The sequence below is a fragment of the Hyla sarda genome, chromosome 3 (genome assembly GCF_029499605.1).
Source record: "Hyla sarda isolate aHylSar1 chromosome 3, aHylSar1.hap1, whole genome shotgun sequence".
NCBI classification, from domain to species: Eukaryota; Metazoa; Chordata; class Amphibia; order Anura; family Hylidae; genus Hyla; species Hyla sarda.
Genome location: NC_079191.1, coordinates 433,508,191 through 433,525,480, shown reverse-complemented (window position 1 = coordinate 433,525,480; position 17,290 = coordinate 433,508,191). Strand labels below are relative to the sequence as shown.

Below are 17,290 nucleotides of genomic sequence, written 5' to 3'. Positions count from 1 at the left end.
CAATGGGGGTTCTGCTGTTTACAAGGGGGATCCTGCTGGCCACAAGGGGGATCTGCTGTTTACAAGGGGGGTTCTGCCATTTACAAGGGGGGTCCTGCTGTTTACAAGGGGGGTTCTGCTGGCTACAAGGGGGTCCTGCCATTTACAAGGGGGGTCCTGCTGTTTACAAGGGGGGTTCTGCTGGCTACAAGGGGGTCCTGTTGTTTACAAGGGGGGGTCCTGCTGTTTACAAGGGGGGTCCTGCTGTTTACAAGGGGGGTCCTGCTGGCTACAAGGGGGGGTTCTGCCATTTACAAGGGTGGTCCTGCTGTTTACAAGGGGGGTCCTGCTGTTTACAAGGGGGGTTCTGCTGGCTACAAGGGGGTCCTGTTGTTTACAAGGGGGTGTCCTGCTGTTTACAAGGGGGGTCCTGCTGTTTACAAGGGGGGTCCTGCTGGCTACAAGGGGGGTTCTGCCATTTACAAGGGTGGTCCTGCTGTTTACAAGGGGGGTTCTGCTGGCTACAAGGAGGGTTCTGCTGTTTACAAGGGGGGTCCTGCTGTTTACAAGGGGGGGTTCTGCTGGCCACAAGGGGGGTTTGGTTCAGAATATTTTTGTTCTCCTCCTCTAAAACCTAGGTGCGTCTTATGGAGCGAAAAAAAATGGTATTTAGTTTGGAGAAAAGACATTTTAGGGGATCTGATCACAATGTACAAATATATGAATGGACAGTACAGAGACCTTCCTATCGGGGGCATCTACCTCTCCAAAGGGGTATCTATTTATTGAGTGCACCTACCTACCTAAAGGTGAAAATACCTACCTACTGAGGGCACCTACCAACCTAAGGGGGAAATACCTACTTGGTGAGAAAACTTTGCTATCTAATGGGGGAAACCATCTACCTAATGGTTGAAATTACTTATCTAACGGGGACACCTACCTAGGAGGGACCTACCTACTTAAAAAGGGTACTCCAGAGGGAAAAAAAAACTTCTAATCAACTGGTGCCAGAAAGTTAAACTGATTTGTAAATTACTTCTATGTAAAAATCTTAATCCTTCCAGTACTTATCAGTTGCTGTAGGCTCCAGAGGAAGTTGTGTAGTTCTTTCCAGTCTGACCACAGTGCTCTCTGCTGACATATCTGTCCATGTCAGGAACTGACAGGAGCAGGAGAGGTTTGTTAAGGGGATTTGCTCCTGCTCTGGACAGTTCCTCAGAGGGACAGAGGTGTCAGCAGAGAGCACTGTGGTCAGACTGGAAAGAACTACACAACTTCCTGTGGAGCATACAGCAGCTGATAAGTACTGGAAGGATTAAGATTTTGAAATAGAACTAATTTACAAATCTATGTAAATGATTACAGTGCAGTTTTCCTTTGCATTTGCCCCTGTACATGTGAGTGAATATACACATTATTGATCCTTTCTCCCTTACATTTGCCTCGGATATTGGTGATCAGTATGGAGAACACGGTATTTAACAAGAATCAATCCCCGGATGATATACGGCCGCGTCTTATGAATAATCTGAATTCAGCCTCATTTTTTTTTTTCGGTTTGCAAACACATTAGCAGGAACAAGAAAACAAATCCCTGTCGACCGTCTGGGGGAAAATTTACGAGCCGTGAGCAATGAGCGCGATCAATATAATCAATGGAACATTTCGCGAAAACATCGGGATACATTGTATTCTGCGGCCGATCGCTGGGACCATTACCAGATTGTAGAATCGGCTTTATGTATCTCCCGTCCCAGTCATAACTCATCACCGGGCTCATCGGTCCTCATCTACATGCACATAATATATCTTAATCATCCACCGGGGGGCGCCACCTACCTCAAACAACTGGAAACCAATTGGCAGCCAATGGCCGAATTTATGCCTATTCCTGCTGCTTTGTATAAGAGATATAACCACGTTTACTCCACCATTGACTTCATCCGATCCGGTCACCGTTATACTGTACATGGGATTCTTACTGAAGAAATCTAAAGGGAATATCCTATGTTTATCACTTTGTATATGGTAAGTGTTGAAAGGAGTACTCCGCTGGCCAGCGTTTGGAACTTAAAGGGGTTATCCAGGAAAAAACTTTTTTTTATATATCAACTGGCTCCAAAAAGTTAAACAGATTTGTAAATTACTTCTATTAAAAAATCTTAATCCTTTCAGTACTTATGAGCTTCTGAAGTTAAGGTTGTTCTTTTCTGTCTAAGTGCTCTCTGATGACACCTGTCTCGGGAACCGCCCAGTTTAGAAGCAAATCCCCATAGCAAACCTCTTCTAAACTGGGCGGTTCCTGAGACACGTGTCATCAGAGAGCACTTAGACAGAAAAGAACAACCTTAACTTCAGAAGCTCATAAGTACTGAAAGGATTAAGATTTTTTAATAGAAGTAATTTACAAATCTGTTTAAATTTCTGGAGCCAGTTGATATATAAAAAAAGCTTTTTCCTGGAATACCCCTTTATTTTTTTTATTTCAATTTTTTTTTCTTCCACCAGACATTTTTTTTTTGGGGGGGGGGGGGTTAAAAGCTGATTATTATTGTGAATTTTGGATGTTGTAACTTTGTATATGTCACTCAATATACTGATGTTTGTGTACTAACAGATTGCAATAAAAGGTTTAAATAAATAAAAATCTATATTTGAAAAAATTAAATAAAAATTATGTTCCGAAGGCTGTTTTTTTGCAGCGCAAATTATTATTATTTAAAAATTTTTCTTCCACCAGACATTTTTTTATTTTGGGGGGAGGTTAAAGCTGATTATTATTATTGTGAATTTTGGATGTTGTAACTTTGTATATGTCACTCACTATACTGATATTTGTGTACTAACAGATTGCAATAAAAAGGTTTAAATAATAAATAAAAAAAATTATATTAAAAAAAAAAAAAAAAAAAAAAAGAATAATAATAATGTTCCGAACACTGTTCTCGCACTGCGAGGGGTCGGCCACGCCCCCTCCCATAAACTTGGACTGAGGGGGCGTGGCCGTGACATCATAAGGGGCATGGCCGATCCCCGCAGCGCGAAAACAGCATTCGGAACATTTAGTTCCAAACGCTGGCCAGTGGAGTACCCCTCTAAAAAAAGAGCAAAAGTGTAAAAAAAAAAATAATAATAAAAAAGGGGTACTCCACTGGCTAGCGTTCGGAAGTAAATGTTCCAAACGTTGTTTTCGCGTTGCGGTGGTCGGCCACGCCCCTCGTGACATAACGACCACGCCCCCTTCAATTCAAGTCTATGGGAGGGGGCATGAAGGCCTCCCATAGACTTGCATTGAGGGGGCATGGTCGTGATGTCATGAGGGGCGTGGCCGACCCCCGCAGCGCGAAAACAGCGTTTGGAACATTTAGTTCCCAATGCTGGCCAGTGGAGTACCCCTTTAAAAAAAAAAAGAGCAAAAGTGTTAAAAAGAAAGTCGTAGCAGAGATAATGAATGGTAAGAAGTTAGTATCTGCCTTTTTTTTCCATAAACAGCTCCACTCTTGTCCACAGGTTGTGTTTGGTATTGCAGCCACAAACAGCATTGTGTCAGTAAAGGGATGGGGACGTGCAGCCTGATGTTTCTATACTGTACGCTGCCTGAGGAGGCCACACATCGAGGTGTGAATAAAGCCTCTTCCATGGTACGTGGCCACGTATTGACAAAAAAAAAACATTTTGTCCATACGCTGTATCTGGTTTTAAAGCTAGAAATAGTGCTGCCACTTCATAAAGATATGCCCTATATTTAGTACTTTTACTGATGTTGTTAAGCCCCCTATTGCCCCCTCCATGGTGTACAGCTATTTCTCACTCTCTTCATTGTATGGGGTGGGACCAGAGATAGGCCGTTTGCAAGTAGTACACACACAGGGACTTCTTTCCTTACTTGTCTGGCCAATCACAGCACATCATATATTACTCTATGCTATGTCATGACATAGTATTGGTGATAGTGAACTGGACAGAACAGGCTGGCACTGTGCTGAGGGGATGATTTGCACAGTACACTACTACCACTAATATAGAGCAGAAAGGGAAAAAAAACAACAAAAGCAGCACAGCAGGGAAGGGGTTACACTAAGCACTGACCTACTGGTGCTAAGATGCCAAAGGCAGAAGGGAGGTTGCACTGCAACACTGTGGACATACAGCAGTAGGTACACTGGTATTTACATTAGGACCTGAGCTTTATGGGTGGTGAGAGTTGAGAGGGAAGCCTTGATTTCCCTTTCAGGAACAGTGTGAACTGGCAGACTAACTCAGCTTGCAGGTACACAGCCCAGGCTTTCTTAAACTTTCTCCTCCTCACGCCTGCACATAGTACATGCTAAAAACGTGCCCTTACTCCATGTGTTTTGTCCTGATCTAGATGTTACTAGAGACAGATTTACTCTAACAACAGGCAGTGGATAACAGTTTGCAAGGAATGGAGACAACTAGTGGCCTAGACTTTAGAGCTGTTTGGTTAGGTAAGGAGTCATTTTTTTGGTAAATTAAGTGATATACAGAAATGTTAGGAATGACACAGACGATGACGTGGGGGGGGGGGGGGCACTGTTTAAAATGACAGTGACCATTTTAAACATTAAGACATAATAACCTTTACCTGTATTATTCCAGGAGATGTTCTCTTTCATCCATCGGCCTGGGAACATATTTCTGTACCATTTCTTGTGGTGATCTCTCCAACCCAAAAAATCCGGAAGTTGACTGCAGATGATCAGTCTGGAAAATTCTTTCACAAAATCCTCCCAGCACATCCTAAAAAAAAAAGAAAAAGAAATAAAGATAAACTTCTAAACTAATAATCCTGAAAATATTAATTCCCAGGTATTTATGTGGTGGCCCAGTACAGGAGTTGCACCCCTGTACCCTAACTGCCCTGTCAGGCAGACTCCATCCAGTGACCCCTATATAGTGTATTGTATATAAAAATGTGTTATACCTTTAAGTAATGTTGTCATGTGATTGTGACCAGTGACCATGTGACCTACAGGGTGACCTATGGGACCCCTCCTAGTCTCCCCCATATAAGCCCTGGGTGGAGCTTCCTCAGTCTCTTATGTTCTTTAGTGCTGAGTGCAGAAAGGTCAAGTCCTAGGTTTGTGTCTGGAGTCCAGAAGAGGCCAAAGTCTACCGCGCAGCCACGGATTCTCAAGTCCATTGCCCCACAGGTCAAGTCAAAGCCTGGTAATCTACAGTAGGGGTGAAGTCAGTCATAGTCAAGTCAGTCCAAGTGAATTATACCAAGTCAGCGTGGCTCTGCAACAAATCATCCCAGTCCACCATAAGTCCCAGCAAGACCTGTGGTCTCTAAAGTCACTGGTCACCTCCGTGGACCTAGCCAAGCTGTATAGACTGTTACATCGGTCTACACTCGGTAAAGCTGCCGTTGTTCCGTAACTTGGCGTCGGAGTCATTATTTGCCCCCCGTGCCTAGCCCAGGATCCAGAGGTCTACCTTCGGGTGGTGTAGAGGATGAACCACGCCCTGGCGTCACGAACACAAGAGGTTAAAGGGGTTATCCAGGAAAAAACTTTTTTTTTATATATATCATCTGGCTCTGGAAAATTAAACAGATTTGTAAATTACTTCCATTAAAAAATCTTAATCCTTTCAGTACTTAAGAGCTTCTGAAGTTAAGGTTGTTCTTTTCTGTCTAAGTGCTCTCTGATGACACGAGTCTCGGGAAACGCCCAGTTTAGAAGCAAATCCCCATAGCAAACCTCTTCTAAACTGGGCGGTTCCCAAGACACGTGTCATCAGAGAGCACTTAGACAGAAAAGAACAACCTTAAAGGAGTACTCTAGTGCAGAATATTCCTGCTCCGTCCTGCAAAATAAATGAAAATGAACCATCACTCACCTCCCTGGGTTCCCGCGGAGCGCCACTACAGCTGATCGGTCCTTCGGTCCATCCTCTTCATACTTCCGGGTGTAACGAAGCGTCACATGGCGCTCAGCCTATCGCCGGCCGAGGCTGAACATCGCGGCGACCGGCGATAGGCTGAGCGCCATGTGACGCTTCGTTAAACCCGGAAGTATGAAGGAGATGCACCGGAGGACCGATCAGCTGTAGTGGCGCTCCGTGGGAACCCAGGGAGGTGAGTGATGGTTCATTTTCATTTATTTTGCAGCCCGGGCAGGACGGAGCAGGAATACTCTGCACTAGAGCACTACTTTAACTTCAGAAGCTCATAAGTACTGAAAGGATTAAGATTTTTTAATAGAAATAATTTACAAATTTGTTTAACTTTTTGGGTCCAGGTAATATATATATATATATATATATATATATAAAAAGTTTGGATAACCCCTTTAATGCCATCTGCCCCTAGGGAAATTCCATCTGCCCTCATCACACCCTCACCACATTTAGGATTTTCAATATTTAGAGTTTGAATGGAAAGGATAGGAGAAAAGATGTCTCATCGCGGGGGTCCCGCCGCTGGGTGTCCAGCATCCGGTGCTCATTTAGAACGCTGGATGCGAACGGCAGGGGTTGTGAAGACATGGCCACTTGTGATGTCACGTCACGCCCCCTCAATGCAAGTCTATGGGAGGGGGCGTGACGCCCCCTCCCATAGACTTGCATTGAGGGGGCGTGGCTTTACATAACAAGGCATGTGACCATGATGTCACTCCCCCCACTGACCCACTCCAAGTATTTGGAGCAAAATGTTCCAAATGCTGGGGCAACAGAGTACCCCTTTAAGGAGACCACATTATCGTGGCGGTCAATGGGGTCTCACTGTGACTTGTGACACAGTCCTGTGTTGGTTTAATGTGTTTTTTGTGGAATTGGAATACTCACATTTTTGCCAAATTTTGGCCAGTTGGGTCAATGATCCATGAGTACTGGCTCTTTTTGTAGCCCTTGGATGTGATTCTCTAGACATCTAGAAGCACCTGCCTTATGGTGGAGAAATTAAAGGGGTACTCCATTGGAAAACATTTGCTTTTTATATCAACTGTCTCCAGAAAGTTAAACAGATTTGTAAATTACTTCTCTTTAAAAATCTTAATCCTTCCAGTACTTATCAGCTGCTGTATGATCCACAGGAAGTTATTTTCTTTTTGAATTTCCTTTCTGTCTGACCACAGTGCTCTCTGCTGACACCTCTGTCCATTTTAAGAATTGTCCAGAGTAGAAGCAAATCCCCTTAGGAAACCTCTCCTGCTCTGGACAGTTCCTGACATGGACAGAGGTGTCAGCAGAGAGCACTGTGGTCAGGCAGAAAGGAAATTCAAAAAGAAAATAACTTCCTATGGATCATACAGCAGCTGAGTACTGTACTGTTTAAAGGGGTACTCCGGTGGAATTTTTTTTATTTATTTTTTTTAAATCAACTGGTACCAGAAAGTTAAACAGATTTGTAAATGACTTCTATTAAAAAATCTTAATCCTTCCAGTACTTATTAGCTGCTGAATACTACAGAGGAAATTCTTTTATTTTTGGAACACAGAGCTCTCTGCTGAATCACGAGCACAGTGCTCTCTGCTGACATCTCTGCCCATTTTAAGAACTGTCCAGAGTAGGAAAAAATCCCCATAGCAAACATATGCTGCTCTGGACAGTTCCTAAAATTGACAGAGATGTCAGCAGAGAGCACTGTGGTCATGATGTCAGCAGAGAGCTCTGTGTTCCAAAAAGAAAAGAATTTTCTCTGTAGTATTCAGCAGCTAATAAGTACTGGAAGGATTAAGATTTTTTAATAGAAGTAATTTACACATCTGTTTAACTTTCTGGCACCAGTTGATTTAAAAAAAAACATGCCCCCTCAATGCAAGTCAATGGGAGGGTGCGTGACGGCAATCACGCCCCCTCCCATAGACTTGCATTGTGGGGGTGTGGCCGTTATGTCGCGAGGGGCTTGACCAACTTCCGCAGCGTTCGGAACATTTACTTCCGAACGCTGGCCAGTGGAGTACCCCTTTTAATGTAAGTTTTTGGGTACTGCGTTAGTTCCGGCCCTCATCTCTGCACTGAGATTGATTATTAATATATTGATTATGCTTTTATGCGTTCTAATATTGAATAAATGATCAGAAGTGATCAGACGCACGCGATACGTTATCTCAGAAACAAAACAAACCGTACCAGAATTGCCCGTCCTCATTGATCCTCAGCAGCCTCAGCCGATCTTCCTCTCTCAGCTCCTTCCATAAGGGGCTCCTAAGAAGTGCGCAACATCTTTTTATTATGTTTATTTATTTATTTATTTTAAGTTTATGTTCTACTACAACAGTGGTTTTCAACCCGCGCACCTCCAGATGTTGCAAAACTACAACTCCCAGCGTGCCCGGACAGCCAATGGCTGTCCGGGCACGCTGGGAGTTGTAGTTTTGCAACATCTGGAGGTCCGCAGGTTGAAGACCACTGTACTACAACATTTACCTTGTGCACTTAGTTTGCCAAATACGTTACACTACCTCCGCTATTGTGAGGTGCTTTGCATTCTTTTTATTTGCATTTTATGACACCATTGACCATTGACATACCCCGCCCCTTTTGTAGCCCCGCCCCTTTTGTAGGTTAAGTTTATGTTCTACTACAACAGTGGTCTTCAACCCGCGCACCTCCAGATGTTGCAAAACTACAACTCCCAGCGTGCCCGGACAGCCAATGGCTGTCCGGGCACGCTGGGAGTTGTAGTTTTGCAACATCTGGAGGTCCGCAGGTTGAAGACCACTGTACTACAACATTTACCTTGTGCACTTAGATTGCCAAATACGCTATTGTGAGGTGCTTTGCATTCTTTTTGTTTGCATTTTATGACACCATTGACCATTGACATACCCCGCCCCTTTTGTAGCCCCCGCCCCTTTTGTAGGTTACCTGTCATTCCAGTTCCCGTTCCATTCTCCGTACCCCCATGGGTTCCATATCTGAAGGAGTCTCACAAATCCATCCCGAAAGGGAACCTATACAGAGACATAAAGATTAATTTCATATTGCTGCATAATTAAATGCAACATTTAAATGGAAAATATCTTCTATGTCGCATCAGCAGTGGGATAAATGTTTTCTACTAGAGATGAGCGAACTTACAGTAAATTCGATTCGTCACGAACTTCTCGGCTCGGCAGTTGATGCCTTATCCTGCATAAATTAGTTCAGCTTTCCGGTGCTCCGGTGGGCTGGAAAAGGTGGATACATTCCTAGGAAAGAGTCTCCTAGGACTGTATCCACCTTTTCCAGCCCACCGGAGCACCGGAAAGCTGAACTAAGTTATGCAGGATAAGTCATCAACTGCCGAGCCGAGAAGTTGGTGACGAATCGAATTTACTGTAAATTCGCTCATCTCTATTTTCTACGTAACCCATAATTCAATAGGCACTGACAGATCACAGAATTTACCGATTTAAAAAAATTAAATAAAAAATAAAAATGGAATAAGAATTTGAGAAAAGTACTGAATGGCAACTATATTTACGAAAATGTGTTACTTTCAATCTCAATTAAATGGCAGCCAATGGTCTGCCATTTATTTTATTTTTTTAAATCAACTGGTGCCATTAAGTTACACAGATTTATAAATTACTTCTATTTAAAAAATCTTAATCCTCCCAGTACTTATCAGCTGCTGTATGCTCCACAGGAAGTTGTGTAGTTCTTTTCTGTCTGACCACAGTGCTCTCTTCTGACACCTCTGTCCGTGTCAGGAACTGTCCAGAGTAGGATGAAATCCCTATAGAAGATTTCTCCTGCTCTGGACAGTTCCTGACATGGACAGAGGTGTCAGCAGAGAGCACTGTGGTCAGACAGAAAAGAAATTCAAAAAGAAAAGAACTTCCTGTGGAGCATACAGCAGCTGATAAGTACTGGAAGGGTTAAAGGGGTATTTCACTGGGAAAAAAAATGTTTTAAACAGATTTGTAAATTGCTTTTATTTAAAAATCTTACTCCTTCCAGTACTTATTAGCTGCTGAATACTACAGAGAAAATTATTTTCTTTTTGGAACACAGAGCTCTCTGCTGAATCATGACCACAGTGCTCTCTGCTGACACCTCTGTCCATTTTAGGAACTGTCCAGGGCAGCATATGTTTGCTATGTGGATTTCCTCTGGACAGTTCTTAAAATGGACAGAGATGTCAGCAGAGAGCACTGTGCTCGTGATTCAGCAGAGAGCTCTGTGTTCCAAAAAGAAAAATAATTTCCTCTGTAGTATTCAGCAGCTAATAACTTCTGGAAGGATTAAGATTTTTTAATAGAAGTAATTTACAAATCTGTTCAACTTTCTGGCACCAGTTGATGAAAAACAAAAGTTTTCCACCGGAGTACCCCTGTAAGTCGGCCCTTGGCAATTCACTGTGCTCGTGATGTCAGCAGACAGTTCTGTGTTTCAAACGGAAAAGAATTTCCACTGTAGTATTCAGCAGCTAATAAGTACAGGAAGGATTAAGTTTTTTTTATAGAAGTCATTTACAAATCTGTTTAACTTTCTGGCACCAGTTGATAAAAAAAAAAAAAAAATAGGTTTTCACCGGAGTACCCCTTTAAGGTCAGAGTTTTCCAAACAGCGTGCCTCCAGCTGTTGCAAAACTATTACTCCCATCATGCTAAGCAACTGGTATCATGGTCTGGGCAGTGAATGGGAGACCTACAGCAATGCTCAGAGCTGTGTTTCCCAACGGGGGTGCCTCCCGCTGTTGCGAGACTACAACTCCCAGCATGCCCGGACAGCCAAAGGCTGTCCGGGCATGCTGGGAGTTGTAGTCTCGCAACAGCTGGAGGCACCTTGGTTGGGAAACGCTGTCCTAGATTTTGCAGGTCGACGCATTAGAGAAGCTTCATAAAAATCCCACAGATGTGAACATGAGCGACATGACAAATGCCGAACCCGAGGAACGTCTTAACGGCGCAGGTATAGATTTATTCGTTTTTTTTTTCTCTCGAAGCGAGCGCAAGACAAATGACACGGCGGCGAATGGTCATTTTTCAGCAGAAGATCTCGGAGGCTTCTTCTCAGAAAGCACAAGTCGACATTCATCATCACCGGGATGAATCTGTAAAAACTCAACTGACCCGGAACGGACATGATGAAGTAGATAAAAGTGAACTAGAGACGAGCGAACTTACAGTAAATTCGATTCGTCACGAACTTCTCGGCTCGGCAGTTGATGACTTTTCCTGCATAAATTAATTCAGCTTTCTGGTGCTCCGGTGGGCTGGAAAAGGTGGATACAGTCCTAGGAAAGAGTCTCCTAGGACTGTATCCACCTTTTCCAGCCCATGGGAGCACCTGAAAGCTGAACTAATTTATGCAGGAAAAGTCAGCAACCGCCGAGCCGAGAAGTTCGTGCCGAATCGAATTTACTGTAAGTTCGCTCATCTCTACAGTGAACAATTCAGTCTTGTGTTTTTGGGTAAATAAAAAACAATAATAAAAAATAATTGAATCGCTACCACCACAACCACTACAAACCTGTAAGATTACGGCTTCGGTCTATGCATTTCTAGCAACATTTGCAGATATTTACAGTAAATGCCGTCACATTTACACAGCTGGCAGGGTTACGGATCAGCACAGGTGCTGCGTAAGTGTATGGTTTTTCCAAAATTTATTTGTCATGCATTGCACATCACTTCAAACATTTATGCAAATGAAAGGAAGCCCCAGAATAAGGCCGAAAAAGTGAAAAGCTTGTACTTATTCCTACATCAGCCGGTTACTGGAGCACAAAAATATTTTGTCATAAATTCGACGCACCATCCAGTGCATCTGCTAACCATGCACTGGATGCATGAAAAATTAGAAGACAAAAAAAAATAAAAAAATAAATATCACAGAATTTAAAAATTTTGCGCAAAAAAAAAAAAAACACAGGGAACGCAATTTTGCAGGTGCGCGCCAGTTGATAAATTCCCTCCAAACTTATCAGCATCATGTATTTCAGGAAAAAGGGGTATTTCAGGAAAAAGCTTTATATATATATATCAACAGGCTCCAGAAAGTTCAACAGATTTGTAAATTACTTCTATTAAAAAAAATCTTAATCCTTCCAATAATTATCAGCTGCTGAAGTTGAGTTGTTCTTTTCTGTCTGGCAACAGTGCTCTCTGCTGACACCTCTGTTTGTCTCGGGAATTGCACAGAGTAGAAGAGGTTTGCTATGGGGATTGGCTTCGACTCTGGACACTTCCCGAGACAGGTGTCATCAGAGAGCGCTTAGCCAGAAAAAAACAACCCAACTTCAGCATCTCATAAGTACTGAAAGGATTAAGATTTTTTTAATAGAAGTCATTTAAAAATCTGTTTAACTTTCTGGAGCCAGTTGTGTGTGTATATATATATATATATATATATATATATATATATATATATATATATATACACCGTATTTTTCGCCGTATAAGACGCACTTTTTCTTCCCCAAAATTGGGGGGAAAAAGTTGGTGCGTCTTATACGGCGAATACACCCCTATCCCTGCGGCCATCAACGGACGGGACCCGCGGCTAATACAGGACATCAACGATCGCGGTGATGCCCTGTATTAACCCTTCATACGCGGCGATCAAAGCTGACCGCCGCGTCTGAAGGGAAAGTGACACTAACCCGGCTGTTCAGTCGGGCAGTTCGGGACCGCCGCGATTTCACCGCGGCAGTCCCGAACAGCCCGACTGAATAGCCGGGTTAGTGCTTACAGGACACCGGGGGGGACCTTACCTGCCTCCTCGGTGTCTTCTCCGTTCAGGGATCCCCTGTATGGCCGGCGCTCTCCTTCCTCGTCATCATGTCGTCGTGCGTAACAACGTGATGGTGGCGACGGAGAGCGAGGATACCCGGCCGGCAACAGAGACGTTCCGGAGCGACGGCGACGCGGCGACAGCGATGGAGCGACATCCGGGGCAGCGGTGACGGGTCCGGAGCGGCGGGGACACGTGAGCATTACCACCTATGCAGTGGTCTTCAATCTGCGGACCTCCAGATGTTGCAAAACTACAACTCCCAGCATGCCCGGACAGCCGTTGGCTGTCCGGGCATGCTGGGATTTGTAGTTTTGCAACATCTGGAGGTCCGCAGGTTGAAAACCACTATTGGGTTCAAAATCTAAAAAGTCTTACATGCCGATGCGTCCTATAGGGCGAAAAATACAGTATATATATATATATATATATATATATATATATATATAAGTTTTTTCCTGCATAACCCTTTAAATAATTAAACAGATAGTATCTCTACCTAGGTTTAACATAAATCCACATTAAACTCCTAATCTTTTTCAATAAAAAAAAGAATGGTTGGCAGAGGGTGGATGAAGGAGTACAGAGATGAGCACCTTTGTTTGTCATGTGCTCTGCCAGTCGGCATGTTGGTGGCAGTTGCAGTTCTCTGGGCACCACCCATTTGCCCAGGCCCAGTACAGGTAGCAGCAGCAGCAGCAGCCCGGTGCCTGGTGATAGTAGTAGCAGCATCAGCAAGGAAAAGCTGTCACTGTCTGCCAGAAGTTGTGTGTTTTCAGAGGATATTACGGCCCTTGTGGACTCGTTCAAAGTCTTCAAAGGAGGAGAAGGAAGAGCCTGACGATATAACGGTGAGCCAGGTGTTGAGCGGCATAGGCCATATTCGAATTTGTGATATTTCGCGAATATATGGACAAATATTCGTCATATATTCGCTAAATTCGCATATTCGTAATATTCGCGTTTTATTTTCGCATATACGAAAATTAGCAGAAACCATAATTAGCATAAGCAAAAATTTGCACACACGAAAATTAGCAAATGCGAAAATTAACATGAACAGAAATTCGCATATGCGAAACTTTGCATAACCCTAAATTCGCATATGCGAAAATTAGCATAACCCTAAATTCGTATATGCGAAAATTAGCGTAACCCATAATTCGCATTAAAAAATTAGCAAATGAGAAAATTACCATAAACCAAAATTCGCATATGCGAAAATGTGCAAAAAAACATAATTAGCATAAGAACAAATTCGCACACACGAAAATTAGCAAATGCGAAAATTCACATAAACCAAAATTCGCACGCCAGTCTCACACAGTAGTATTAGAGGGATGATCACTGTGATGTGTACTGTGAAAAAAAAAAAAAAGAATATTCGTAATTACGAATATATAGTGCTATATTCGAGAATATTCGCGAATTCGCGAATATGCGATATTCGCGAATAAAATTTGCATTGCGAATATTCGCGAGCAACACTATTTATTATTCGCACCTGGCCAAATTATTGGTGCTGCAGCCGCTCCTCTACCATCTTGTTTACTCCAGGCAACTAATGGGATGTGGCTTTGTCGGCCAATAATTATCAAAAATAAACCATCCCTGCTTTATGTCAATCAGCTGGCGGAGAGGCTGCGCAGTTGTCAGTATGCAGCACAGTACAGTGGTCCCTCAAGTTACAATATTAATTGGTTCTGGGATGACCATTGTATGTTGAGACCATTGTATGTTGAGACCAGAACTCTATGGAAACCTGGTAATTGGTTCTGAAGCCTCAAAATGTCATCAAAAATAGGAAAAAAGTGAGGATTAAAGATAAATTAGAAGATAACTAATACAGATAAAGCAAATCCTTACATATAAAAGTAAGAAAGATCTGCTGGGAGCTGTAATCACTGTCTATGTCAGTGTTTCCAAAGCAGGGTGCCTCCAGCTGTTGCAAAACTACAACTCCCAGCATGCCCGGACAGCCTTTGGCTGTCCGGGCATGCTGGGAGTTGTAGTTTTGCAACAGCTGGAGTCACCCTCATTGGGAAACACTGGTCTATGTAGAGGACAGGAGCTTCTTCAGGGTCCTGTACAGTACACGCAGTGTCCTAAAAAGGAGCCGCACTCACCTGGTGTCCAAAGGAGCAGCACAGGTACCCTGGCACAGGTAAAGAGTACTGAACATGTAATACCTCCCTGTACTGTAGGGGGCGCTACCAGACACCAGTCAGTGCATACACTTCAGTAATACAGGTAAAGAGTACAGAACATGTAATACCTCCCTGTACTGTAGGGGGCGCTACCAGACACCAGTCAGTGCATACACTTCAGTAATACAGGTAAAGAGTACAGAACATGTAATACCTCCCTGTACTGTAGGGGGCGCTACCAGACACCAGTCAGTGCATACACTTCAGTAATACAGGTAAAGTGTACAGAACATGTAATACCTCCCTGTACTGTAGGGGGCGCTACCAGACACCAGTCAGTGCATACACATCAGTAATACAGGTAAAGAGTACAGAACATGTAATACCTCCCTGTACTGTAGGGGGCGCTACCAGACACCAGTCAGTGCATACACTTTAGTAATACAGGGGTTTTACCAGTGAAATGTCCATTCTGATTGGTCGGTTCTTCCAGCCATTGACACGTTTCGCAGATTCCACAGTATTGTATGTTGAGTCTGGTTTCAAGTTACAATGGTCCAGAAAAGACCAGAAAAGACCATTGTATGTTGAAACTATTGTATGTTGAGGCCATTGTAAGTTGAGGGATCACTGTACATATATGTGTGTCACACTGGCCCTGATTTACTAAGAGTGTTGTGCAGTTTTCTTTGTGGAATTTAATTCCGTACAATTTTTTTTCCCACGGTATTTACTAAGGTTTCCCTACATTTTCCTCTTTTCCCTACATTTTCTTCTTTTCCCTACATTTTCCTCTTTTCCCTACATTTTCCTCTTTTCCCTACATTTTCCTCTTTTCCCTACATTTTCCTCCTTTCCCTACATTTTGCTTTTTTTTTTACACCTGTTCTGATCCGTCGGGTTTTCCTCGGCTCAAATCCACCACATTTTATGTGGAAACCTTAGTAAATATGTTGGGTTTTTGTGAAAATGTCAGGAACACGCCCCTTTTTAGAGACCACGCCCCATTTCCCCGGCAGCCACGCCCCTTTTTCAGTTTTTTTTTTCAATTCTGGCGCAAAATCTGGCGCAGACAGAATTTCTGGCGCACAACTCGACGAAACATGTCGGGTTTGCAATAGTAAATGAGGGCCATAGGGTATGTGTGTGAATGTTATACATGTGAGTGTGACACTGTTTATTCTGGAGGGATTTCAATATCACTCGTCTTTTTTTTTCAGGCTTATTTACTATTCTGTCGCACATTTGTTTTTTGTTTTTTTTTGTGTCGCACAAACTCCGAGCTAAAGAAATTAGTTGTGTGAGTCAAAATGGTTTAGACTTTGTTTGTTTAAAAATGTTTCCAGGAATCAAAAGTCTTCAGGTGTTATCATTCTTCAAACATTACAACAATTCTCCATCAGCTTGGGGGTTAAATTGATTTAAAGGGGTACTCCGTTTTAAGAACTGTCCAGAGTAGGAGAAAATCCCCATAGAAAACATATGCTGCTCTGTACAGTTCCTAAAATGGACAGCAGAGGTCAGCAGAGAGCACTGTGCTCGTGATGTCAGCAGAGAGCTCTGTGTTCCAAAAAGAAAATAATTTCCTCTGTAGTATTCAGCAGCTAATAAGTACTGGAAGGATTAAGATTTTTTGTAATAGAAGTCATTTACAAATATGTTTAACTTTCTGGCACCAGTTGATAAAAAAAAAAAAAAAAAAAAAAAAACTTTTCCACCGGAGTACCCCTTTAACCCCTTAAGGACCAAGCCCATTTTAACCATAAAGGGGTATTCCAGGCAAAACCTTTTATATATATATATATATATATATATATATATATATATATATATATATATATCAACTGGCTCCGGAAAGTTAAACAGATTTGTAAATTACTTCTATTAAAAAATCTTAATCCTTCCAATAGTTATTAGCTTCTGAAGTTGAGTTGTGGTTTTCTGTCTAACTGCTCTCTGATGACTCACGTCACGGGAGCTGTGCAGTTCCTATGGGGATATTTTCCCATCATGCACAGCTCCCGTGACGTGAGTCATCAGAGAGCAGTTAGACAGAAAACCACAACTCAACTTCAGAAGCTAATAACTATTGGAAGGATTAAGATTTTTTAATAGAAGTAATTTACAAATCTGTTTAACTTTCCGGAGCCAGTTGATATATAAAAAAAAGTTTTGGCCTGGAATACCCCTTTAAGGACCAGGCCTATTTTATTTTTGGGTTTTCGTTTTTTCCTCCTCGCCTTCTAAAATCCATAACTCTTTTATATTTCCATTTACAGACCCATATAAGGGCTTGTTTCTTGCATGAACAATTGTACTTTGTAATGAAACCTCTAATTTTACCATAAAATGTACGGCGAACTCCCAAAAAAATTTTTGAGGAGGAAATTTAAATGAAAACCACAATTTTGCACATTTTGGAGGGTTTCGTTTTCACACTATACACTTTACGGTAAAATGACATGTG

General features: G+C 42.6%; 1 protein-coding gene and 1 long non-coding RNA gene across 3 annotated transcripts in view; one reads left to right on the top strand and one right to left on the bottom strand.

The window, feature by feature from the left end:
- The window catches only part of LOC130360883 (uncharacterized), a 32,183-nt gene extending 27,449 nt beyond the window's left edge, over positions 1-4,734 (top strand). Inside the window, exons 1-3 of one of the 2 annotated variants that reach the window (XR_008890856.1) lie at positions 3,498-3,623; positions 4,352-4,451; positions 4,603-4,734. This is a non-coding gene — a long non-coding RNA (uncharacterized LOC130360883). Of the gene's footprint in view, positions 1-3,497; positions 3,624-4,351; positions 4,452-4,602 lie in introns of those variants that run through there. The other variant, XR_008890857.1, reaches the window with a different exon arrangement.
- Positions 1-17,290, bottom strand: part of LOC130360882 (calpain-13-like) — a 110,053-nt gene that overhangs the window by 38,490 nt on the left and 54,273 nt on the right. The window contains exons 10-13 of the mRNA XM_056563427.1: positions 8,822-8,907; positions 8,084-8,158; positions 4,589-4,743; positions 1,822-1,973 (exon numbers count right to left, since the gene is read on the bottom strand). Of these exons, the coding sequence (XP_056419402.1) occupies positions 1,822-1,973; positions 4,589-4,743; positions 8,084-8,158; positions 8,822-8,907 (468 nt within the window). The remainder of the gene's footprint in view (positions 1-1,821; positions 1,974-4,588; positions 4,744-8,083; positions 8,159-8,821; positions 8,908-17,290) is intronic.